Source organism: Babylonia areolata, chromosome 27, assembly GCF_041734735.1.
Source record: "Babylonia areolata isolate BAREFJ2019XMU chromosome 27, ASM4173473v1, whole genome shotgun sequence".
Lineage (NCBI taxonomy): Eukaryota > Metazoa > Mollusca > Gastropoda > Neogastropoda > Buccinidae > Babylonia > Babylonia areolata.
The window spans coordinates 22,545,724-22,571,681 of record NC_134902.1 but is presented as its reverse complement, the minus strand read 5'-3'; the positions used below and the strand labels follow the sequence as shown (position 1 = coordinate 22,571,681).

The 25,958-nt window shown below is 40.8% G+C and overlaps 1 protein-coding gene across 2 annotated transcripts; it reads left to right on the top strand.

The window, feature by feature from the left end:
* The first annotated feature begins 10,565 nt into the window (after positions 1-10,565).
* On the top strand, positions 10,566-22,305 carry LOC143301656 (uncharacterized). Of its 2 annotated transcripts, none has more exons than XM_076616090.1 (6): positions 10,566-10,633; positions 11,763-11,837; positions 14,821-14,906; positions 19,389-19,529; positions 21,228-21,289; positions 22,217-22,305. In XM_076616090.1, exons 2-5 carry the CDS (start codon positions 11,764-11,766, stop codon positions 21,278-21,280), a joined length of 354 nt encoding a protein of 117 aa, XP_076472205.1. In that variant the 5' UTR covers positions 10,566-10,633; position 11,763; the 3' UTR covers positions 21,281-21,289; positions 22,217-22,305. The 2 variants fall into 2 exon arrangements, with proteins under 2 accessions (XP_076472205.1, XP_076472206.1); XM_076616091.1 differs by having other exon boundaries at positions 10,581-10,628.
* Positions 22,306-25,958: the final 3,653 nt, after the last annotated feature.

Below are 25,958 nucleotides of genomic sequence, written 5' to 3'. Positions count from 1 at the left end.
GTCATCAGTTACACTTTTTGCTCCCTTAGCCCGCTCTTCGAACCATACATACAGCAGCCCCGTATAAAGCAGTATCAAAGTGATTCAAACTCTCATCCATACTAGTGTCTAACAATAAGAAGGCTTTCTGTAAACAATCTTGAAATCCAGCACTGTCAAGTTCATGTTTATAAAAAAAACTAACATTCTCTTCTGACCATACATTTTTTTTCTTCGCCATGTTGTCTTGAATTCTCACCTAAATTATTCTGATTCTTTGTACATGTTACTTCTACTGGTAAATGCCACGAGTCCACACGCTCACCAACATGCAAATCAAAGTTCAATTATAAATCACAAGGAGTAAGAAAATAATCACACTACATCCACTGGGGGACCCAAAAAAGTACATTCACCCTCTGTGTCGCCCGTACAAAAACCATTCAAAATAACCATATCAAGCATGAAACACTAATCCAACAAAGGTTTTTTTCCAAAATTATTAATCACCTAGTCTTTAGACGGGTGCAACAGCCGAGTGGCTAAAGCGTTGGACTTTCAATCTGAGGGTCCCGGGTTCGAATCTCGGTGGCGCCTGGTGGGTAAAGGGTGGAGATTTTTACGATCTCCCAGGTCAACATTTGTGCAGACCTGCCAGTGCCTGAACCCCCTTCGTGTGTATACGCACGCAGAAGATCAAATACGCACGTTAAAGATCCAGTAATCCATGTCAGCGTTCGGTGGGTTATGGAAACAAGAACATACCCAGCATGCACACCCCCGAAAACGGAGTATGGCTGCCTACATGGCGGGGTAAATAAACAAAAAGGTCATGCACGGAAAATGTTAAATGTTACATGTTTGTCTGAGTGTGTAGTTGTGCGTGCCTGAAATCTGATTGAATGACACAGGAAACGAATGATGAGTGCCCAATGGCAGCCGTCAGTTTTGGCTCTACCGAGGTAGGCAGCCTGTTGTGTAAATGACTCCGTGTGTGTAAAGCGCTTAGAGCTTGGTCTCCGACCGAGGATAGGCGCTATATAAATATCCATATCCATAGAATTGCGCACACAACTTCCTTCATCCACTTTGTCACACTCCCATTCATTCACATAGTTAGCCATGACTTCAAGTTCAGCTTGTCCTGGCCAGTTCTAACATTCAGATCCCCAGTGACCATGAGACATACTTCATCTTTTTTTTTTCTAATAACAATATACCATCTTTAATCAGTTTATCATTGTATATCAGGCCTCCTTCGGGAACAAGGTAGGAAGCTACAAAGACCACATCTTTATTCAAAACCAAAAATATTTGTTATTTATTTTTATAACAACAGTATCACCACACTCCACCTTCACTTCTTTCACTCGCTCTGCCAGACTCTTTCTCGCCAACAGTAACAACATCGCCTCAACGTCTGCCATGATAACACAACTTTTTAGCAGGAGCATGAAATTTCACATGGTCAGTTAAAACACCAGAAAAAATCAAATTACGAATCAAGAAAAGTTGAGAGAGAGAGAGAGAGAGAGAGAGAGAGAGAGAGAGAGAGAGAGAGTTAAAACACCAGAAAAATCAAATTACGAATCAAGAAACGTTGAGAGAGAGAGAGAGAGTGAGAGAGAGAGAGAGAGAGAGAGAGACTCACACACACACACACACACACACACATACACACACAACACACACACACACACACACACACACACAACACACACACACACACACACACACAACACACACACACACACACACACACAACACACACACACACACACACACACACACACACACACACACACACACACAACAAAAGGCAGGTGGATAACACATCAAAAAGAAGAGGCAGTCAGGGTCGTCACACTCCCAGAGATCTACAATAATCTTCTGGTGGACGGTCTCCCGCCGTGCCGAGTCGTAAATCAGTTAATACGACGGCACGAACACACTCGCCTTCACTGACCCAGCCAACCTCCAAGATCAAGAACAGTGACTCCGGTCTGTACTCAGTGCCCTTGACAGCCGACAGAGTTGTAGACCTTGGAACTCCACGCACGATCAATGATGATCACCACGCCCCAGCTAGCGAACTTTGCCTCCGTTTTCTTTTCCCACTACCCCTCTCTCCCTTTTTCCCCCCCCTTTCACCAACATCAACGGCACTCACATACACACACACACACACACACAAACGCGTGCGCGCGCGCGCACACGCACACACACACACACACGCACGCACGCACACACACACACACACACACGCACAATAACACTTCTGGTGAACAGACGTTAAACTGAAGACTCTCTCTCTCTCTCTCTCTCTCCAATGATTTCATATACGGGGAAACAAACAGGTATCCTTTGTTTGTTTGTTTTTTCGCCCTGCATTTGGCTGGGTGCGGAAAAAAGAAAGAAAGAAAAGCCCCAATAAAATAAAATGAACAAACAAATGGACAGATAAATAAACAAATAATGAAAATAAAATGAATACAAAAAAATTTTAAATCTTAGTCCAGAAACTTCTTGAAATAAGTTAGGGATTTTTGTTGTTATTGTTGTTGTGGTTGTTGTTGTTGTTGTTGTTGTTGTTGTGTGTGTGTGTGTGTGTGTGTGTGTGATATTTTTTCTTTATTTTCATTATTTATCTTATTCTATCTTATTTTATTTACACACACACACACACACACAACACACAAAACACACACACACACACACACACACACACACACACACACACACACACACACACATGAATATTCACGGTCGCTGACGTAACAGTTCTATTTCTGACGACGACGAAAGTCTCCAGACATGCAACAACAAACAATAGGGAGCTTGATCTGTTCGACTGGTTCATCGTCACTCGTGTATCGCGTCCTTTGTTCGCTTACGTCACCCTTCTCTGTCACGTACATCAACACAGCTTTGAAAAGTCTAGACAGATGAACACAAGATGAAGACATTAGGAACGGCGCCATTTAATATCTGGTGGAAGTTATCAGTCTGTTTTTAATTTTTTTTTTTTTTAATCTGTATCCACACCCTCGCCCCCCCCCCCCCCCCCCCCCCCCCCCCCCCCCCCCCCCCCCCCCCAAAAAAAGAGCAAAAAAGACATTTTCAACCACTGTTATCGATTCGGTTCGCCACGTGTGGAGAAGTCCTGCCCTGGATATAATTATGAATCAAGATATAATAAGTTTATTTCTAAACAGTTTCAGTAGCTCAAGGAGGCGTCACTGCGTTCGGACAAATCCATAATACGCTACACCACATCTGCCAAGCAGATGCCTGACCAGCAGCGTAACCCAACGCGCTTAGTCAGGCCTTTATTTCTAAACAGTAGTGTGGTAGTCATGTTGTACATCGCAGTCATCCAAGGATGCAGGAGAATTTGAGGGTGGGAGGATCGAATACCACACTTGCACAGAACCTGCCCCAACCCCCTTCCCCCTATTCCACTGCGCTTGACCTTGAGTGGTGGTCTGGACGCTAGTCATTCGGGTGAGACGATAAACCGGGGCGCAGTATATGTGTGTTAAAAAGGCACTTACAGCACGCAAAAGAAAAAAAACAACAACAACAACAAAAAAAAAACCCACCGAACCAAAGGAAGTTCATGGCAAAATTCTGAAGAAAAAACTTCGCGTGAATGGAATTTTTTTTTTTTTTTTTTTTTAATTATTTTATTATCATTTATTTATTTATTTATTTTATTTTATTATTTTTTTGTACGCCTATAGTTGACTTCATCAAGTTTTTGCGCCTTATACGTATTATTATTATTATTATTATTAGTTCTTTTTTTTAAAATGTATTTATCTATTATTATTATTATTATTATTTTATTATTATTATTATTTCCTTTTTTAATTTTTTTTTCTCTCAAGGCCTGACTAAGCGCGTTGGGTTACGCTGCTGGTCAGGCAGGCATCTGCTTGGCAAGGTGTGGTGTAGCGTATATGGATTTGTCCGAACGCAGTGACGCCTCCTTGAGCTACTGAAACTGAAACTGAAACCGAAGCGCCGTTTAGAATCTGGTCTCTGACCGAGGATAGGCGCTATATTCAAGTACCCATATCAGCTAACTAAATCAAATGAAAAGACAGCATATAGCCCAGCGTCTTCCGTTATTTTTATGTATGTAGACAATTCACGGTGACGGCGCCTGTGCAGACCTGCTAGTGCCTGAACCCCCTTCGTGTGTATATGCAAGCAGAAGATCAAATACGCACGTTAAAGATCCTGTAATCCATGTCAGCGTTCGGTGGGTTATGGAAACAAGAACATACCCAGCATGCACACCCCCGAAAGCGGAGTATGGCTGCCTACATGGCGGGGTAAAAACGGTCATACACGTAAAAGCCCACTCGCGTATATACGAGTGAACGTGGGAGTTGCAGCCCACGAACGCAGAAGAAGAAGAAGGTTGAGGAAATTGAGAGATTCAGTCAAGGATTCTAAAATGTTTTGGGCAATGATAAGATCTGTGAACAGAAAGGTTTTTATGTATCATGATATATCTTTGAAACAATGGTATTACCATTTCTTTAGGGTTTTCAATGATGTTGACTATGATGTACTACAAGCAGAGGACAGTTTGAAAGAAGAAGATGATGCATTTGAACCCTTATTCAATAATCCCATATCTAAAGAAAAGGTTACTGCTAGTACTAGACATTTGAAATCAGGAAAGAGTGCAGGAACAGATAAAACTGTCGGAGAGACGTCAAAGCATGCAATTTCAGCAATCATTGACTTTCTTGTTCAGTTATTTAACCTGCTTTTTGAAAATGGAACTTTTCCTTTAGAATGGTCAAAATCCATAATAATTCCAATTCACAAAAAGGGAGACGTCAACAATCCTGATAATTATCGTGGAGTCGCGCTTACCAGTGTTTTAAGTAAAATTTACACTGAACAATAGATTAACAAAGTGGGCTGAAAGGGAAGAAAAAATAATTGAACAGCAAGCAGGCTTTGGAAGTAATTACAGTACAATAGACCATACTTTTACATTGTATTCTGTTGTGCAAGAATATTTGCTTAACAATACTAAACTTCATGTTGCATTTGTAGACTTTAAGAAGGCCTTCGATTCCGTGAATCGCAATGCTTTGTGGCATGTTTTGCGTGAAAGTGGTGTAAATGGTAAATTGTATATGGCTCTTAGAGGTATGTACAAATCAGTACTTGCATGTGTGCGTGCAAACGGTGCGTATTCAGAATGTTTTAGCTGTCCAAATGGCGTTAAACAAGGTTGTAATTTGAGCCCACAGATGTTCTCGTTTTTTCATAAATGATTTAGCAGTGGAATTGTCAAGAAAAGGAAGACATGGAATCCAGTTAATCCCGGGGGCTATTGAAATATTCTTACTATTATTCGCAGATGGTGTTATTCTTTTGTCAGGTACTGTTATGGGGTTACAAAACCAATTAAATGTTTTGAAAGAAGAAGCAGATCGCTCAGGCTTAACAGTTAATTTGATAAAACTAGCGTTATGGTTTTTAGAATGGGTGGGCATCTGTCAGTACATGGAAAGTGGTTATATGGAAATGCAGATGTTAAAGTAACTAATACATATAAGTATTTGGGAATAGTATTTTAAGCAAAATTAAGTTTAAACTATACGTGAGAAGAATATTGTAGGAAAGCAAAGAAAGGTGTAACTGAAATACTGAAATCGTTAAAAATAAAAAGCTTAACTCGATTGATTATCATCTGTTTTGGAATATCTTTGATGCATAAATTGAACCTGTACTTACGTACGCAGCTGAAGTTTGGGGGCTAAGGGCAAACTCACAAATGGAGAAAGTGCACACATATGCAATAAAACGTTTTCTGAATGTACCGATTCACTCATCCAATACTGTATTATATGGGGAAACGGGCTGATATCCTTTGTACATATTTTTTTGTGTGAAATGCATAAAATATTGGTTGAAATTATTCAAGCATCCGCAATCACGTTTGTGCAAACAGGCTTATGATATGATGTTATTACAAATGAAATTCTGTAAAGAAAACTGGGCTTATTATGTTACAAAGATTCTGTTTGAACATGGTTTTGGAAGTGGGAAATGAGCAGCTGTTTACTTCGGAATTTAAAGATAAACTTATTTGTTCTTTTAAACAAAATTGGCATTCTGATATGGAAACTAAAGAAAAATATAGTTGTTGTTTTTTGTTTGTTTGTCTGTTTGGTTTTTTGTTTTGTTGTTGTATTTTTGTTTGTTTGTTTTTGTTGTTTTTTATTTCTTTCAAAAGTGTATTTCAAACGGAAATTTCCTGACAGTCATCACAGATAAGTGGCAAAGAATATACTTTGCAAGAGTTCGACTAAGGACACTTGGATTCAATGCAAATAAAAGATGGGGGGTTTTTTTGTTTGTTTTGTTTTTCTTCCAAATTTCACCCACATTTTTACCCTCATTTGCCCAGTTTCCCCCAACCCTCCATTCATCCACATCTCCCACCCCTTCTAACCGATAATACTCAGATGTATTCATAAACACTTTAACAAAATGTCTTCAATCACCGATATGTGTGACGGGACATTAAACAAAAAAACAACAACAACAACAAATAAAAGATGGTTACAGCCTGGGACATCCACAGAATCACCATGCCCTTTGTGCGCTTCTAGTGTGGGTGATGACATTACTTGTTTCAGTGTAAATCATTCGATAGGCTAAGATATAAGTGCGTGGTTTTTTGTCGTTGTTTTTTCAGTCTGATGTAGCTAAAAGGCACGACATTGTTTCTGCTTTGTCGTCTGATGATGATCTTACAATACGGCCAATAGCTAAATTTCTTGTGGAAGAACGGAGAATAAGATGTAGTCTTACTATTCACAACAATACCAGAGTAAATGAGGAGGATAACAATGTATAATGTCTATTATCTTGTGTTCAGACTGTAAGCCAGATAATAAGGTAGATATTGAACAATATCACTAATAGAATGGATGGTCGAGTTCTGGAGTTTCTTTATTTGTTTTGTTTGGTTGTTGTTGTTTTTTAAATGTTTGTTGCTTCCCTATTGTAAGGGTGTTGTATTTTGATGAGAGCTTTTTTTGTTTTTCTTTGTTTGCTTGTTTTGTTTTGTTTTGTTTTGATGGATTAAGCAGAGTATGTGGTATTGTACTTGTAGTGACATAAGAAATAATCCTTATCACCCCGTTGGCAATAGACAGCTATGCATGTAATGACACTAAAACATCATAGCGTTAAAAAGCGTCTGTGTGTGTGTGTGTGTGTGTGTGTGTGTGTGTGTGTGTGTGTGTGTGTGTGCGAGAGAGAGAGAGAGAGAGAGAGAGAGAGAGAGAGAGAGAGAAAGAGAGAGAGAATGAGTACGTGTACGGTTTAATTGGACGCCTCCTCTGGAGAAGAGACCTGTTTCTACATCTCTCCAACAACAATAATCTCAACAAAACCTGGGGACACAGAACGCCTAAAAGTGAACTCAACCATGGGCATTAAAAGTGGGGGTGGGGGGGTGGGAAGGGTAGGGGGTGGGGTGGGGGTTTTGCTGCTGACGTCATCTTAAGCTCAGGGCATGAAAAGTCAATGGGACATCTTTCATTCATTTTTTTCTTTTTTTTTAAGTTTGTTGGTATGTCAGTACAATGAGGCGAAGATGGTGACAGTGCTGCCGAAATATCATAAACCTACATACAAAAACACATACACACAGTTCACACACACACACACACACACACACACACACACACACACACACACAAAGAGAGAAGAGAGAGAGAGAGGGTGAGAGAGATCATGGTTAACTCACTCAGTACGGCCAGTCCTCTCTTCTCCTCTACACAGAATCCTCGGATGTCCAGTGGGTGTCTGAATGACCCAACCTTTAGCTTCCGTCGTCAGAACTGTGGTATTCTTTGTCAACATTCACCTCTTCAGTATAAGAGCGTTCCGCTTGCAATATTTTGATGATGGTAATTGGGATGAAACGCTGTTAACGTCGTCTCTTTCGCCGTTCGTATGGAGAGAGTTGATTAACCTACACAGCTGTCATTGAAAGTGAGCTAACCTTTACTGTCACTGTTCGGTGAAGAAACAATTGTGATCACTGCTCTCAAACAGATTTTAAAGAAAACAGCCACAAGATTTATTCCTTTTTTTTTTAAATCTTATTTTATTTTATGCCATTTATTATTCTATTTATTTATTAATCAATTTATTTATTTATCTATTTATTTATTCGTTTATTCATTTATTTGTTATTTACCTATTTTGTTCGAAGTCACGCCTAAACTCGGTGGAAAAAACAAAACAAAAAACAAACAAACAAACAAACGCTCACGACAGTCTTCTCCCAGCCAAGTTCCGAAACTGAGGTCCAAGGGCAACGACTCATATAAAAGATCGCTTCTATTTTACGCAGGGATTATTTCCCTTATAATGTGCACGCTGTGTGGGGCTTCCGCATGCGGCTAAAGCACACACACGCGCGCGCGCGCGTGCGCTCTCTCTCTCTCTCTCTCTCTCTCTCTCGTGTGTGTGTGTGTGTGTGTGTGTGTGTGTGTGTGTGTGTGTGTGTGTGTGTGTGTGTGTGTGTGTGTGTGTGTGTGTGATTGTGTGTGTGTATGTGTGTCAGCTGGCTGCGGGTCACGGTGAAACAGATGTCAGTCTGTTTATCCTCTTTCTGTGTTGTTGTATGTGTTGACATCAGTCATTATGCATTTGTATGTAAATATCTTGAAAACACGAGAAAGAGAATGTTTCCTGTACGATTCTGTATATGAAATAAATACATAGATAAAAAGTTTGCAAAGCAAAAACAAAAAACACAACAAAACAAAACAACAACAAAAAAAAACAGTAAAAAGGTCTAAATTATTATTATTGTGAGCATTTACACATTATCTTGAAAATAAGCCCTAGGCGTTTACAAATAGAACACATATGTAAATATCAAAAAGGAAAAACTGAAAACAAGATAACAAACATCATTGAAAACTATTCATCCACCCCCACCCCCACTGCCACCTCTCCCCCCCACTCTTCCCCCCCCACAACCCCCCACCCCACCCCCACCACCCCCACCCCCCCCCCACACACACAATACACACAAGCACACGCGCACGCACACACACACACAAGTCATAGTCATAGTACACAATCGAAAATAGTACACAATAAAAAATGCCACCAACAAATCCTGAAACTATCGAAACTCACTCACTTGAGAATTAATCTGGAGGGGAAAAGGTGGTGTCTTCAGACTGGATTTGAAAGATTTCAGCGAAGATGAGTGACGGAGATGCTGAGGAAGTTGATTCCAAAGAAAGGGGGCTTGGTATGAAAAATTGCGTTGGCCATACGTTCTGGTTCGAGCAGGGGGGGATCCTAAGCATACGCGTGTCAGAAGAATAGCGGAGTTGGCGTGAGGATATATAAGGATGAATGAGATCAGAAAGATACTGTGGACCAGAAGCCTCAATGGACTTGAAACAAAGAGAGACGACTTTGTAAATAATTCTTTCTTGCACTGGAAGCCAGTGTAAAGTATGAAGGAGAGGAGAGACGTGATCAAATTTACAGGAACGAAAGACAAGACGAGCAGCAAAGTTTGTATTATTTGTTTGTACTGATCTGCAGCGAGACTGGATTTGTAAAGGAAATGTTTGCTAATTTCTCGAACTCAAAAGTTTTACGTGAAGATAGTTATTGTAATTATTGTAAACCTTATCATAAACCTCATTTCCATTAATTTCTGCTCGCCATGCATGATTGAACAAACTGATCCTGCAGATTGTTCTTTACGTCGGGTTTAAAGCAGGAAGCAGAGAGAATGTGTCAGCTGATCCTTCCAGTACAGTACAAACCACGTCCCAAATTATCCAGTATGGCCTCAACATGATCGAGTCTTCTTCTTCGTTCGTGGGCTGCAACCCCCACGTTCACTCGTATATACGCGAGTGGGCTTTTACGTGTATGACCGTTTTTACCCCGCCATGTAGGCAGCCATACTCCGCTTTCGGGGGTGTGCATGCTGGGTATGTTCTTGTTTCCATAACCCACCGAACGCTGACATGGATTACAGGATCTTTAACGTGCGTACATGATCTTCTGCTTGCATATACACACGAAGGGGGTTCAGGCACTAGCAGGTCTGCACATATGTTGACCTGGGAGATCGTAAAAATCTCCACCCTTTACCCACCAGGCGCCGTCACCGTGATTTGAACCCGGGACCCTCAGATTGAAAGTCCAACGCTTTAACCACTCGGCTATTGTCCGTCAACACGATCGAGTCGAATAGGAGGATTTATGACACATAACTGATTATGCTTATTGTTCAACGCAATCTTTTGTATATTAAAAAAAAAAAAAAAAAAAAAAAAAAAAAGTCAGCAGTCTACATTATTTTGTATCGGATATCTTAGTCATGTCCCAGTATCTCGCGAAGATGTATCAATTTTTCTCCGAGCCAGCGTCGCCATCTGATCCAGTTTGTCGTAGCAACCACGCGGCAATGTGTGACTGAGCACCAGACGGAATAAGTGGGCGGGGCCAAAGATATCATGCCACTAACAGACCGACGAATCTTGTTGCCTTTCTCAGTTCAATTAGAAACATTTTCGGCTGCCGGCACCAGGAAGTAATTGAAGAGCCGTGGTCACGAAGTAAGGTTGGTAGTTGAACGAACTTGTTTTAATTATTGTTATATGTATCATAGATATTATCGTCAGATCGTTGTTTTAATTATTGTTATATGTATCATAGATATTATCGTCAGATCGTTATCATCATCACCATCGTCGGATAGAATCAGCAGCATTAGTTTGCAGCCTATTTATTTGGGGTGCGGGAACTGTTGCAGTCTGAACCGATTCCAAATAGAAACTGTAAGCAGTTGTACTCTTTGTGAACTCAATCACATAATCACAGAAATATTCGGCTATTGGTTAGAAGCCTTTTGCCCTCGTAATAGTGTCCATTAACTCTTTCCATACGAACGGCGAAAGGGACGACGTTAACAGCGTTTCAACCCAATTACCATCATCAAAATATTGTAAGCGGAAGGCTCTTATACTGAAGAGGTGAATGTTGACAAAGAATACCACAATTCTGACGACGGAAGCTAAAGGTTGGGTCATTCAGACACCCACTGGACATCCGAGGGGTCTGTGTAGATGAGAAGAGAAGACTGGCCGTACTGAGTGAGTTAATGTGCTTTTGGGATCACTATATAGTGAACTGTTCCGAGGTTTAATCAGGCATAGTGTATACCAAATTTTTTTCTGACTCAATAAAGATTTAAATCGATGGATAATACATGGTCCTTAAAAGTTTTGTCAGTTTAGTTTTTGACGGCGTTTACTGATGATGCATTGATGGTGTCAGAGGAAAGGTTATTCCACAGTCAGATGTTTTGGACTGAATCACCCAAGTTCTGAATAATTGGTTCTTATAAGCTTACAGTCCATTGTTTGATCGTGTACGTGTTTGACAAATTAACACGCAATGCACTTCCCTCCCACCCAAGAAAAAACAACAGTTCTCAGCTCACTATATTTTGCGAAAATTTCGATGATCATTGTTTTTAATGTGCGTGTATGTGTCACGGATTTCAATAGATCAGTTGTTAGTGTGCTAGTAGGCTTAATGATTTTCACATGATGTGTGGCTTTAATTATGTAAGTCTTATGACTTTACAAACGTAAGTGTTCTTGTTAGTTCACAATCGGTTTATGAAACGGTTTACTTTCTCTGTATTGACGTTAAACAGTGAACTGCTTAATGTTTTGTGATGACAGAATGGCCATCATCGCCCACGTCATCGTTTTCATCGTCCTTGTTGCGCGTCCTCTCCTCGGAGCGCATGAAAACGGGTAAGTACGACGATACACCCCGGGTGGAAAATGAACCGAAAGACGTTATATGCAAGGATCGTTATATATATATATATATATATATATATATATATATATATATATATATATATATATATATATATATATATATATATATATATATATGTGTGTGTGTGTGTGTGTTGTGGAGTGATGGCCTAGAGGTAACGCGTCCGCCTAGGAAGCGAGAGAATCTGAGGGCGCTGTTTCTAATCACGGCTCAGCCGCCGATATTTTCTCCCCCTCCACTAGACCTTGAGTGGTGGTCTGGACGCTAGTCATTCGGATGAGACGATAAACCGAAGTCCCGCATGCACTTAGCGCACGTAAAAGAACCCACGGCAACAAAAGGGTTGTTCCTGGCAAAATTCTGTGGAAAAATCCACTTCAATAGGAAAAATGAATTAAAAAAAAAAAAAAACTGCACGCAAATTTCTGTAGGAAAATCCACTTCGACAGGAAAAACAAATAAAACTGCACGCAGGAAAAAATACAAAAAAAAATGGGTGGCGCTGTAGTGTAGCGACGCGCTCTCCGTGGGGAGAGCAGCCCGAATTTCACACAGAGAAATCTGTTGTGATAAAAAGGAATACAAATACAAATATATATATGCAAGGAAATGAAAATACTGGAAACTCTCAATCACTGTATAGATCATTGTGGAACATTCTGGCGTCGCATCAGTTTCAGATTCTCAAGGAGGCGTCACTGCGTTCGGACAAATCCATATACGCTACACTACATCCGCTAGGTAAGATGCCTGAACAGCAGCATAACCCAACGCGCTTAGTCAGGCCTTGAGTGCATGCTTAGATATATATATAGATATTTGTGTACAGTGGATTTGTCTACATAATTTTGCCAAGAGGACAGCACTGTCGTTGTCATGGGTTCTTTTTTCAGTCCGCCAAGTGCGTGCTGCTGCACACGGGACCGGTGTCACTAAAACTCGAAAAGACACGAAAAGACATATGAAAAAAATGTGAAAACGCGAAAAGACATCCGAAAAGAATGTGAAAATGCGAAAAGACACGAAATGACACGAAAAGTGTCTTTTCACATGTTTTTTCAGATGTGTTTTCGTATCTTTTCGCGTCTTTTCGTGTCTTACTTAAAAGACACGAAAACACATCTGAAAAGACATCAGAATAGATATTCCAGGACTTTTCATGTCTTTTCACATTCTTTTCCGGTGTCTTTTCGTGTTATCGCGTCTTTTCGCGTGTCTTTTCGTGTCTTTTCGCGTGTCTTTTCGTGTCTTTTTGCATTTTAGTATGGCACGGAGTCACTAAAACTCGAAAAGACGAGAAAAGACTCGAAAAGACACGAAATGACACGAAAAGTGTCTTTTCACATGTTTTTTCAGGTGTATCTTTTCGCGTCTTTTCGTGTCTTACTTAAAAGACGCGAAAAGACGCGAAAACACATCTGAAAAGACATCAGAATAGATATTCCAGGACTTTTCATGTCTTTTCACATTCTTTTCCGGTGTCTTTTCGTGTCTTTTCGCGTCTTTTCGTGTCTTTTCGCGTCTTTTCGAGTTTTAGTGACACCGCAAGTGCGTGCTGCTGCACACGGGACCTCGGTTTATCGTCTCATCCGAATGACTAGATGCTGAGTTTGATTTTTCAGTCAATTTTGGGAGAAGTGGGCGTGAGCGGGTTTCGAACCCACGCGGACTCATTATGTTGGCAGCTGAGTGTCTTAACCGTTTGAGACAACTAAACTTGCATTCACAAAAATACAGAAGATATAGAGGAGACATGATACAAGTATTCAAGATAATTAATAAAATGGTTGACACTGACCCCTGCACCTTCTTTTCTACTAACAAACTCCGTGTTACCAGAAGTTCAAATACTAACCTTTTCACAAAATTTTGTAGAACAAATATTCGTAAGTTTTCTTTTAGCTTTAGAGCAGTTAAAGGATGGAATGCACTGAATAATTCAACAAAAACAGCTAAAACTATTGACCAACTAGTTCAAGAATCTTCTAGACAATGACTCTAAATCATTAATAAAAGCATTCGATTTTGATGAATGAACATTTAAAAATTTCATACGCATGTACGCAACCCTAAACTATTTCTATATTAAGAAGGGGCGTTGAAAAGCCAAAAAGGCTTAAAAAAAAAAAAAAAAAATCACAAATTCTGTACCTGTACGTGTACCTTAACCATTCTGCCATCTTCCTCAAACACTGCTGATAAACGCCAACACTCTATTTCTAACATTCCACGAAAAGAATACTACTACTAGATCTACCCTGTCAAACAAAACGCATTCTCTTACAGCTGGAATCTGGTTGATAAAAAGCAAGCAAGAATATCACCGGATGGTGTCCTCTTTCAATCCTTGTTTGTTGTAGACGTTTGTTTACCGGTCGATACAAGGGAACAGATTCAGCTTTCTTTTTTGTGTGTGCATACAAGACAAGGATGGTTCGTACACACACACACACACACACACACACACACACACACACACACACACAAAATCTTGTGGTTGTTGTTTTCTCTTATCGATATTCGTTCATAAACATTTTACCGAGTTACGTATTGATGTTACGAACGTGTGTTTGACTTTGAGAGAGAAAGAGTGTGTGCGTGTGCGCGCGTGTCAGTGCGTGTGTGTGTGTGTGTGTGTTGAGAGAGAGAAAGAGAAGAAAGAGAGCGGTTCTTTTGCACACAAAAATCTTTTTTCTTTTTCTTTTTTTTCTTCTTTTTTTTCGTTTTTTTTTTTTTTTTTTTTTTTTTTTTTTTTTAACAGGACGGATGTTAAGACCTTCTTTCATCGTCGATATGAAAATCAGACTGGGGCAAGGTGGAAAGAATTAAATTAATGTATTTCTCTACTCATATTCTTTATCATGACTTCATTCATTAATTACTGATCTATTCAGTGACTTATCTATTGTTCATTCACACATCGTTTTCACACCATGCATTTACTGTGAGCAGCGGACCAAATGCCCAGACCATTTTCCAGGAGATGGATATCAACGGGGATGGCGCGGTCACTGCCGCCGAACTGAAGGATACCGCGAGTAAGTAGGAGTGATGGCCTAGAGGTAACGCGTCCGCCTAGGAAGCGAGAGAATCTGAGCGTGCTGGTTCGAATCACGGCTCAGCCGCCCGGATATTTTCTCCCCCTCCACTAGACCTTGAGTGGTGGTCTGGACTGCTAGTCATTCGGATGAGACGATAAACCGAGGTCCTGTGTGCAGCATGCACTTAGCGCACGTAAAAGAACCCACGGCAACAAAAGGGTTGTTTCTGGCAAAAGTCTGTAGAAAAATCCACTTCAATAGGAAAAATAAATAAATTATTTTTTAAAAAAAACTGCACGCAGGAATTTTTTTTTTTTTAATGGGTGGCGCTGTAGTGTAGCGACGCGCTCTCCCCCGGGAGAGCAGCCCGAATTTCACACAGAGAAATCTGTTGTGATAAAATGAAATACAAATACAGTACAAACATGTACTAAAGTCTACTTTCCCAAATCAACAAGAACAACAGCCGCTCTCACCACCACAACCATCATTACCATTGTAGACTTGAAAGTAGTTTTTGCTCTTTTACAAAACGTATACTTTTTCACAGTTCTTATTGGTTTTGTAGATTGTGTATTGCATGCATCTCTCTCTCTCTCTCTCTCTCTCTCTCTCTCTCTCTCTCTCTCTCTCTCTCTCTCATTAATTCTCTCTCTCCCCCCTCTCTCACTCTCCCTCTCTCTCTCTCTCTCTCTCTCTCTCTCTCTCTCTATCAGTTCTCTCTCTCTCTCTCTGAAATCTTCAAGCATTGATCAAATACATTACGCGAGGGAAGAATGAAATATCAGTGTAGCTAAATCTCCACTTCATCGTCAAGTAACTAGTGCAGCAGAATCCATACATCAGTGATCAGTAAACAGTGCAGGCAGAATACATACATCAGTAAACAGTACAGGCAGAATACATACATCAGTAAACAGTGCGGCAGAATACATACATCAGTGATCAGTAAACAGTGCGGCAGAATACATACATCAGTGATCAGTAAACAATGCAGGCAGAATACATACATCAGTGATCAGTAAACAATGCAGGCAGAATACATACATCAGTGATCAGTAAACAATGCAGGCAGAATACATACATCAGTGATCAGTAAACAATGCAGGCAGAATACATAAATCAGTGAACAGTAAACAGTGCGGCAGAATACATACATCAGTGATCAGTAAACAATGCAGGCAGAATATATAAATCAGTGAACAGTAAACAGTGCGGCAGAATACATAAATCAGTAAACAGTGCGGCAGAATACATACATCAGTGGTCAGTAAACAGTGCAGGCAGAATACATACATCAGTAAACAGTACAGGCAGAATCCATACATCAGTAAACAGTGCGGCAGAATACATACATCAGTGATCAGTAAACAGTGCGGCAGAATACATACATCAGTGATCAGTAAACAATGCAGGCAGAATACATACATCAGTGATCAGTAAACAGTGCAGGCAGAATACATACATCAGTAAACAGTACAGGCAGAATACATACATCAGTGATCAGTAAACAATGCAGGCAGAATACATACATCAGTGAACAGTAAACAGTGCGGCAGAATACATACATCAGTGACCAGTAAACAGTGCGGCAGAATACATACATCAGTGATCAGTAAACAGTGCGGCAGAATACATAAATCAGTAAACAGTAAACAATGCAGGCAGAATACATAAGTCAGTGAACAGTAAACAGTGCGGCAGAATACATACATCAGTGAACAGTAAACAGTGCGGCAGAATACATAAATCAGTAAACAGTAAACAATGCAGGCAGAATACATAAGTCAGTGAACAGTAAACAGTGCGGCAGAATACATACATCAGTGAACAGTAAACAATGCAGGCAGAATACATAAATCAGTGAACAGTAAACAATGCAGGCAGAATACATACATCAGTGAACAGTAAACAGTGCGGCAGAATACATACATCAGTGATCAGTAAACAATGCAGGCAGAATACATAAATCAGTGAACAGTAAACAATGCAGGCAGAATACATACATCAGTGAACAGTAAACAGTACGGCAGAATACATACATCAGTGAACAGTAAACAGTGCGGCAGAATACATACATCAGTGAACAGTAAACAGTACGGCAGAATACATACATCAGTGAACAGTAAGCAATGCAGGCAGAATACATAAGTCAGTGAACAGTAAACAGTGCGGCAGAATACATACATCAGTGATCAGTAAACAATGCAGGCAGAATACATACATCAGTAAACAGTGCGGCAGAATACATAAATCAGTGAACAGTAAACAATGCAGGCAGAATACATAAGGCAGAATACATACATCAGTAAACAGTACGGCAGAATACATACATCAGTAAACAGTGCGGCAGAATACATACATCAGTGAACAGTAAACAGTGCGGCAGAATACATACATCAGTGAACAGTAAACAGTGCGGCAGAATACATACATCAGTGATCAGTAAACAATGCAGGCAGAATACATACATCAGTGATCAGTAAACAATGCAGGCAGAATACATACATCAGTGATCAGTAAACAATGCAGGCAGAATACATACATCAGTGATCAGTAAACAATGCAGGCAGAATACATAAATCAGTGAACAGTAAACAATGCAGGCAGAATACATACATCAGTGATCAGTAAACAATACAGGCAGAATACATAAATCAGTGCGGCAGAATACATAAATCAGTAAACAGTGCGGCAGAATACATACATCAGTGGTCAGTAAACAGTGCAGGCAGAATACATACATCAGTAAACAGTACAGGCAGAATCCATACATCAGTAAACAGTGCGGCAGAATACATACATCAGTGATCAGTAAACAGTGCAGGCAGAATACATACATCAGTGATCAGTAAACAATGCAGGCAGAATACATACATCAGTGATCAGTAAACAGTGCAGGCAGAATACATACATCAGTAAACAGTACAGGCAAAATACATACATCAGTGATCAGTAAACAATGCAGGCAGAATACATACATCAGTGAACAGTAAACAGTGCGGCAGAATACATACATCAGTGACCAGTAAACAGTGCGGCAGAATACATACATCAGTGATCAGTAAACAGTGCGGCAGAATACATAAATCAGTAAACAGTAAACAATGCAGGCAGAATACATAAGTCAGTGAACAGTAAACAGTGCGGCAGAATACATACATCAGTGAACAGTAAACAGTGCGGCAGAATACATAAATCAGTAAACAGTAAACAATGCAGGCAGAATACATAAGTCAGTGAACAGTAAACAGTGCGGCAGAATACATACATCAGTGAACAGTAAACAATGCAGGCAGAATACATAAATCAGTGAACAGTAAACAATGCAGGCAGAATACATACATCAGTGAACAGTAAACAGTGCGGCAGAATACATACATCAGTGATCAGTAAACAATGCAGGCAGAATACATAAATCAGTGAACAGTAAACAATGCAGGCAGAATACATACATCAGTGAACAGTAAACAGTGCGGCAGAATACATACATCAGTGAACAGTAAACAGTGCGGCAGAATACATACATCAGTGAACAGTAAACAGTACGGCAGAATACATACATCAGTGAACAGTAAACAATACAGGCAGAATACATACATCAGTGAACAGTAAACAGTGCGGCAGAATACATACATCAGTGAACAGTAAACAGTGCAGGCAGAATACATACATCAGTAAACAGTGCGGCAGAATACATAAATCAGTGAACAGTAAACAATGCAGGCAGAATACATAAGGCAGAATACATACATCAGTAAACAGTACGGCAGAATACATACATCAGTGAACAGTAAACAGTGCGGCAGAATACATACATCAGTGAACAGTAAACAGTGCGGCAGAATACATACATCAGTGAACAGTAAACAGTACGGCAGAATACACCTCCTTGAGCTACTAATACTGATACTGATACTGACAATAACCGTACCAGTACGATGACAGTGATTGTCCGTGTTTTATTTATTAGGCTTACGTATACTCAGTAATCATACTATGACGATAACCGTCCATGTTTTATCCCAACACGTTCACATGCACACAATAATCCTATGACCCTCTGACACGCTAACGTGTACACTTTTTGAAATCTTGTGTGTGTGTGTGTGTGTGTGTGTGTCTAGAGTTGACTTTATCAATATTTTGCAAATTTTAAATAGTAGTAGTAGTATTTTTATGTAATTATCTATTATTTTTATTTTTTTATTTTTTTTTTATAATTTTATTCTATTTTACTGGGGGTTTTTTCTTTTGTTATTTTTTACTTTGTTTTAAATTACTTTTTCTTTTTTTTTCTTTTTTTTTTCTTTCTTGATTTTTTTTCTCAAGGCCTGACTAAGCGCGTTGGGTTATGCTGATAGTCAGGCATCTGCTTGGCAGATGTGGTGTAGCGTATATGGATTTGACCGAAGACAGTGACGCCTCCTTGAGCTACCGATACTGATACTGATACTGTTGATCCAATTTCCTTTGCAGCGGCAGTCGTACAGGGAACATCGGGCCTGAAGTTGAGCTTGGGCCAGAAGCGGATTCTTATGATGTTATTCGACAAGGACTTGGATGGCTCACTCGGTAGCGAAGAACTACAGGCTTTCTTCGGTTTTCTTGATGGCAACGGTAAAAAAACAACAACATAAGTTTAATTAAAATGGTATAATTACACCAAAGTTGTCTTTAAAACTCCTTGACTGCCATAAACGTATTACGTATGTGCATAGTGACGTCACTGATGACGTCATCAGGAAACCCCGGGGGGGTGGGGGGGGGGATGTTCTGGAGGGCTGAAAATTCACACAGTTTGTCCAGAGTGGTATATCTCCAGACCGTTTTCTCAGTTTTAGGCTTATTGTTTTGGATAATGTTTTCTGACCAGAAACGCCACTTTCTACTGTTTTCCCCTTGGCACTGAAGGGGTTTTGAAAGTATAAAAAAAAAAAAAGAGTTCTTTCAACATGTCGGTGTCTGTGTAGTGTGTTCGACAAGTGTTTGAGCTTTTGTTATGAAATTTCCAAACCGAAAAGCTGCGATCAAGCCAGGACAAGGTTTGAACATCGATAGATTCGCTCCTTTCAGTTGCCAAAGTATCAGAACAATGAAATGTCGATCAGTGTTGCTAAAACTTTGACAGGGGAAAACGTTCACATCATAGACACTATTTTCACTTCAAGTTCAACAATCCTGATGGAAAACAAATAGGTTCAAAACTGGTAATTTTCTTCTGGATTATGACACTGGTTGACCCAAACAACAACTGATCGATCGTTTTGGAACTGCTTGGAGTTGTGTGGGTTATTTTACATACATACATATTTGAACTTCTACATGCATTTTCACACGAAATGGGGTTCAGGCACTAGCAGGTCTGCACATAATTATGTTGACCTTGGAAGATCGGAAAAGTCTCCATCCTTAAAACCCACCAGGTGCACCGAAACTAGGGATCGAACTCGAGGAACCTCGTGTGAAAATCCGGTGATCTAATCATTCAGCCACCGCACCCGTCTTGCAAAGCTGTTCAGTGTGACTGGGCAGGTGGTGACACTGTGAAATTACTTGAGTAGCTCCTCCCTCCCTCCCTCCCTCCCCTCCCCTCCCCCTATCCCCCACTCCCCTCCTCCCCGGCCGCCCCTCCACACACACACAAAGAACACTGACGTATGCACTGGGAGTCGGGGGGGGGGGGGGGACAAGGGACCATCCAGATGAAGCCTGATCCACGTGGCCGCCTCTCCACCAATGAAAATCATTTACTGAACTGACATCTTGCTCAAGAATAGAACAAGGGGACGTCACTGGAGATGGGGTATCTTTCTCTGTCTCGCTCTCTCTCTCTCTCTCTCTGTCTCTCTCTCTCTCTCCACACACGCGCGCACGCACGCGCGCACACACACACACACACACACACACACAATCTATTGCATAACGTGTGCGTAATGTTGCGCGAAAAAAAAATCATAAGGCATTGGCACTTGTACAGTTTGTTTTTTTGTTGTTTGTTGTTTTTGGGGTTGGTTTTTTTTTGGTTTTTTTTTTTTGGGGGGGGGGGAGTTGTGTTGTTGTTGTTTTTTTTGGGGGGAGGCGGTTGCAGAGGGGGGAGGGGTTTGTAATAAAAGATTCTAAATAACTAGCAATGGGAACATGAACCTAAAAAACATTGAAATGTGCACTTCAGAACGTTTTAGTCTAGTAAAAAAAATAAAATAATAATAATAAAAAAATAAAAAAGTTTTTAGTATTTATTTCTGTGATTCTTTCAGCACAAACAGTGCACACAACTTCAGCACTAACTAACAACGTTGGTGTATATGTTTGCAGCTGACGGGAAGACCACTTTTGATGAGTTCAAAGCCAAGATGAGCAAAGTATAGTGTCGTTCGGTGAGTGGTCCACCTATACAATACTTGTGGACTGCAGGATATACCTAAGCTGCATGTGCCATGTGCGGGTGTGAAAGGGCGACACACACACACACACACACACACACATATACTGAGAGTGAGACCAGGTTGAAAATAATTGTACCCATGTGTACTGCTGAATACGAAGTGGAGTGATGGCCTAGAGGTAACGCGTCCGCGTAGGAAGCGAGAGAACCTGAGCGCGCTGGTTCGAATCACGGCTCAGCCGCCGATATTATCTCCCCCTCCACTAAACCTTGAGTGGTGGTCTGGATGCTAGTCATTGGGATGAGACGATAAACCGAGGTCCCGTGTGCAGCATGCACTTAGCGCACGTAAAAGAACCCACGGCAACAAAAGGGTTGTTCCTGGCAAAATTCTGTAGAAAAATCCACTTCGATAGGAAAAAACAAATAAAATTGCACGCAGGAAAAAATACAAACAAAAATGGGTGGCGTTGTAGTGTAGCGACGCGCTCTTCCTGTGGAGAGCAGCCCGAATTTCACACAGAGAAATCTGTTGTGACAAATAGAGAAATACAATACAATGCAATACAATAACTGTAATCTGTGCGTGTGAGAAAGAGGAAGGGAGGGACACAGACTGACTGACACTGAGACTGGGGTGAAAATATTCCAGTGTTTTATTTCCATGTGATTGCTTATAAAATAACGACACCAGAGAGAAAAAAAAAAAAAAAAAAAAGTTGAGGGAGCGCTTTGAAGGTTATGAAGACACAAACTGGTTGAGAAGCGACGAAGTGCATTCTAATCTGGGCAATAATTATTCAGAAGATAGATAACTCAGCTAGATAACTGACAGTACTGATCGTGATACTACTTATGATGGTGGCCATGACGATCACTTAATGCCATGTTTTTGTTTTGTTTTCTTTGTTTTCTACAGACTCCCTAAAAGGCGGAACGAGCCAATCATGTAACGAGACCAGCACGATAAATTTTGTTCACGAAACTTTTTTTTGCTTGACTTTTCCTTGTTTATTGGGTTCCTGAATAAAGTTGGTAGTTGTTCAATAAAGTGTTTGTTTTGTTTGTTGTTGGTGTTTTTTTTCACTGGAAAAAGTGTCATTGTGTGTAGTCTGTTCATGACTCTCGCCTTCTGTTTATCTTTTGATATTGTGGACCATATGAAACATTGTAAAGCCATGGACAAACTGTCCGGATTTTTTTTTTTTTTTTTTTTTGCTTTTGTTGTTGTTTTTTTTGGGTTTTTTTAATGACTGATGATATCGACCTGTGTATTATTCTCTAATCACAAAAGTCCCCACTTTTAGACGGGAAATGACACAGGAAATGGTTCGGCTCAAGCTGTCTACCCTTTATGTTTTTGTTTTGTTTGTTTGTTTTGTTTTGTTTTTGTGTGTGTGTGTGTGGGGGGGGGGGGGGGGGGCTGGAGGTTGTAACAATATGTGGTTGGTAATTCGGGATTGATAGGTGAAAGATCAGTTAGTGACTGACAGGCGATCGACTAGACGATAGTGTGTTGTATGCTTTTCGCACAACCATGTTTTTTTGGGGGGGGGTTGTTGTGTTTTGTTTTGTTTTTTAAGGTTCTGGAAAATTCCGAAACGACCAAAAAAAAAAAAAAAAAGGACCAAAACTCGCGACGATATCGCACATACAAGCATAAAGAATATCTGCATGTTTTCCTTGTTTGTTTTTTTTTTATCTCTTTTCTTCGGTTCACCCATTTTCCTTTTTATAGTTGAAATAAAATGGTTATGTACACGAAACCATTGATCTAAATATACATGGATAGCTCATGGGCCAGGAAAGCTGAAGCCAACTGGACGCCATATTGTTTCTCGTATCCAGCCGTCAGTCCGTTGACAAGTCCCATGCTAACTTGAGGTAGTTTCTGACCTGTAACCGTGTATCTTCGATGAAATCATCGTGTAATGCTTGCCCCAACGTCATGCCAAATGTTGTGTCTTGATTGAAATCTGCCAATGTTAATGGTTTATCTGCCAAAGTTATTACAGGAAAACAGTGCAGTGACACGCGGCGCAAACTTGCAGTGGAGAGACACACAGGAATGTAAGCTTAACTAACGCTGCGAGCAAGTGAAAGCTTACCGTGAAACCAGCTGAGCGCTCGCTTCACATATGAAGTCACTGCTTCGCGCTATACTGACACGAGAAGCAAAATGGCTGATTGAACACTTCCGCTGGCATCATTTAGCAAAGGGGCTCAAAGAAGGCATGCGCTATCCATGTATTTTTAGATTAGTGGTACAAAATTCGGTTGCTTTTCCTTCACTTTCTAATTTTCATTCTCCAAATCTGTTGTATACACACCCTACTTTTATTCCGCGCCACGACTCGAGCAGATCCACATCTTTTTCTTTTTTTTTTATTTGGGGGGGGGGGGGGGGGGGGGGGCAAATCATAGTCTGAGCTTGACCCTTGCAAAACCGCATAGAACAATTCTCTACTTTGTAGAATAATGCCTATATATATATATTTTTTTTTTTTTTCCCAACGGAGAAACAAAAGTATCAGACGGAGATCAGTTTTCATCATTTCTGAACTCAATATGATTGCAATCACCCAAAACTGCAGTGCATTGCAGACTTACAACAGTGGATAGCACTGAACACATTTGAATTCAATGAAGAGAAAAAGGAAATCTTTGCTCCCCCCCTATTCAAAATAACTCTTCTCTTCCTGTGTCTGTCTGCACTGGCACTAACCACATTGCCTTTTATTCTTCAGTCCACAGTCTCGGGCTTACATTTGGTCCCACTCTTTCCTTCAAGCAGCATACGTTCACTATTTGTAAAGCAGCCCGCTTTAACTCTCTCCATACGAACGGCGAAAGAGACGACGTTAACAGCGTTTCACCCCAATTACCACCATCAAAATATTGCAAGCGGAAGGCTCTTATACTGAAGAGGTGAATGTTGACAAAGAATACCACAATTATGACGACGGAAGCTGAAGGTTGGGTCATTGAGACACCCACTGGACATCCGAGGGGTCTGTGTAGAGGAGAAGAGAGGACTGGCCGTACCGAGTGAGTTAAAATCAGTTCCGTTCGACATTTCCTATCCACTGAATCTACGAGAATACCCGTCTGTTCATTGGTCTTCTTCTTGAATAACTGCCCGCCTTCAACTCGTTGAAGATTCTGGCATAATAATTTTGGGGGCGCGGGGGGTTGGGGTTCCGGTTCTCTGCTCTGTAGGGAATGCAATCAGTGCTAGCCTATCAGGAGGGGGCAAGGGGGGAATGATGGCGAAGGGAGTAGGGGCCACCACACTCACTTATTTCAGGCCTCTAGACAGGCAGAGAGGTAGGCCCTAGTTTGTAGTGCGTGGGAAGGGCAGGGAAAATGTGGGGATATGGATTGGATGAGTGGGGGTGAGAGGGCGGGGGGGGGGGGGGGAAGAAATGGGGGGGGGGGGGGGCACAGATTACTAAATAGGCAGAACGGACATACGCGCCTTCGGTATGTTCCGTTAGTTTCCGTACATACTCGGGCCGCCATTTTGTTATCCCTGTACACGATTTGCGATGGCGGCTATTTCAACAGTATCAACACGTGGTGCGAAGTACTGCTGTGTAATTAACTGCAGTAATAACAGCAAAACCAGCATCGATGAAAGGACGGGCAGAACTGTGCGGATGTTTAATTTTCCCAACCCAGAGACGGAAAGAGAACGGTAAGTTCATATCTTTTTCTTTTCAGTTTGGGCATTCTCCAAGGGAGGCCAAGCTTCGCAGACTCAGCCTACGTTGATGTTTATATTTTCCTGTGATAAGACATCTGCGTTGCTTCGGGAGAAATGTATCGCCTGTGAGGAAACCGCTGATGGTGCGGAGAAGGGGGGGGGGGGGGGGGAAGGGTGGCTTTCAAAGTGTCTGAAAGTACAGACAGAAATTGAGTCGTAGAAAACAAGCAATTCTGGCTGATTCTGGTCATTGTTTATACTAGCCGGAGTAAAGAGTCTGCTGCTCTGCGGAAAACACTGGAACAAAATAATGTGTGTGTGTGTGTGTGTGTGTGAGAGAGAGAGTGTGTGTGTGTGTGTGTATTTCAGTATGGATCTGTCTTTTTTTGTGCACCACATTTTTCCATAAGAGTTGGTGAGAGGTTTTATGTATGAGTGCACTGTCACGGTGTGAGTAAATAAAAATACTTTTTTTTTTTTTTAAAGATGCCAGGCAGGTAATTTTGAATAGTTTTGCAAATATTCACACATGTGACTGTATGGATGTTCTTCTGTCCTCATACTGCACACTCAGAATATTTCATGAGGTGAAACTCCTGAACCAACAGCTGAAATCATCAAAGCGAGGTTCTGAGTTAAACAAGGACAAGAAGCTGAACATGTAATGTGCAGCTGACAATCATGAAATTGGGACCAGTGAATAAAGTGATACATCAGTTTATATCAACATATTATCTGTGAAATGTCTGACTAACATTGAAGACGTAGTAGGCCTACTCTTAGGATTGACATACATATATGTGCAATGTGTGACACAGACAGTGCGTGACACTCTTAGAATTTCCTATCGCTGCAATGTGTGACATTGACACTGGTGACAGTATATGACACTCTAAGGATTTCCCTATCTCTGCAACGTGTGTGTGACACTGACACTGGTGACAGTATAATGCTA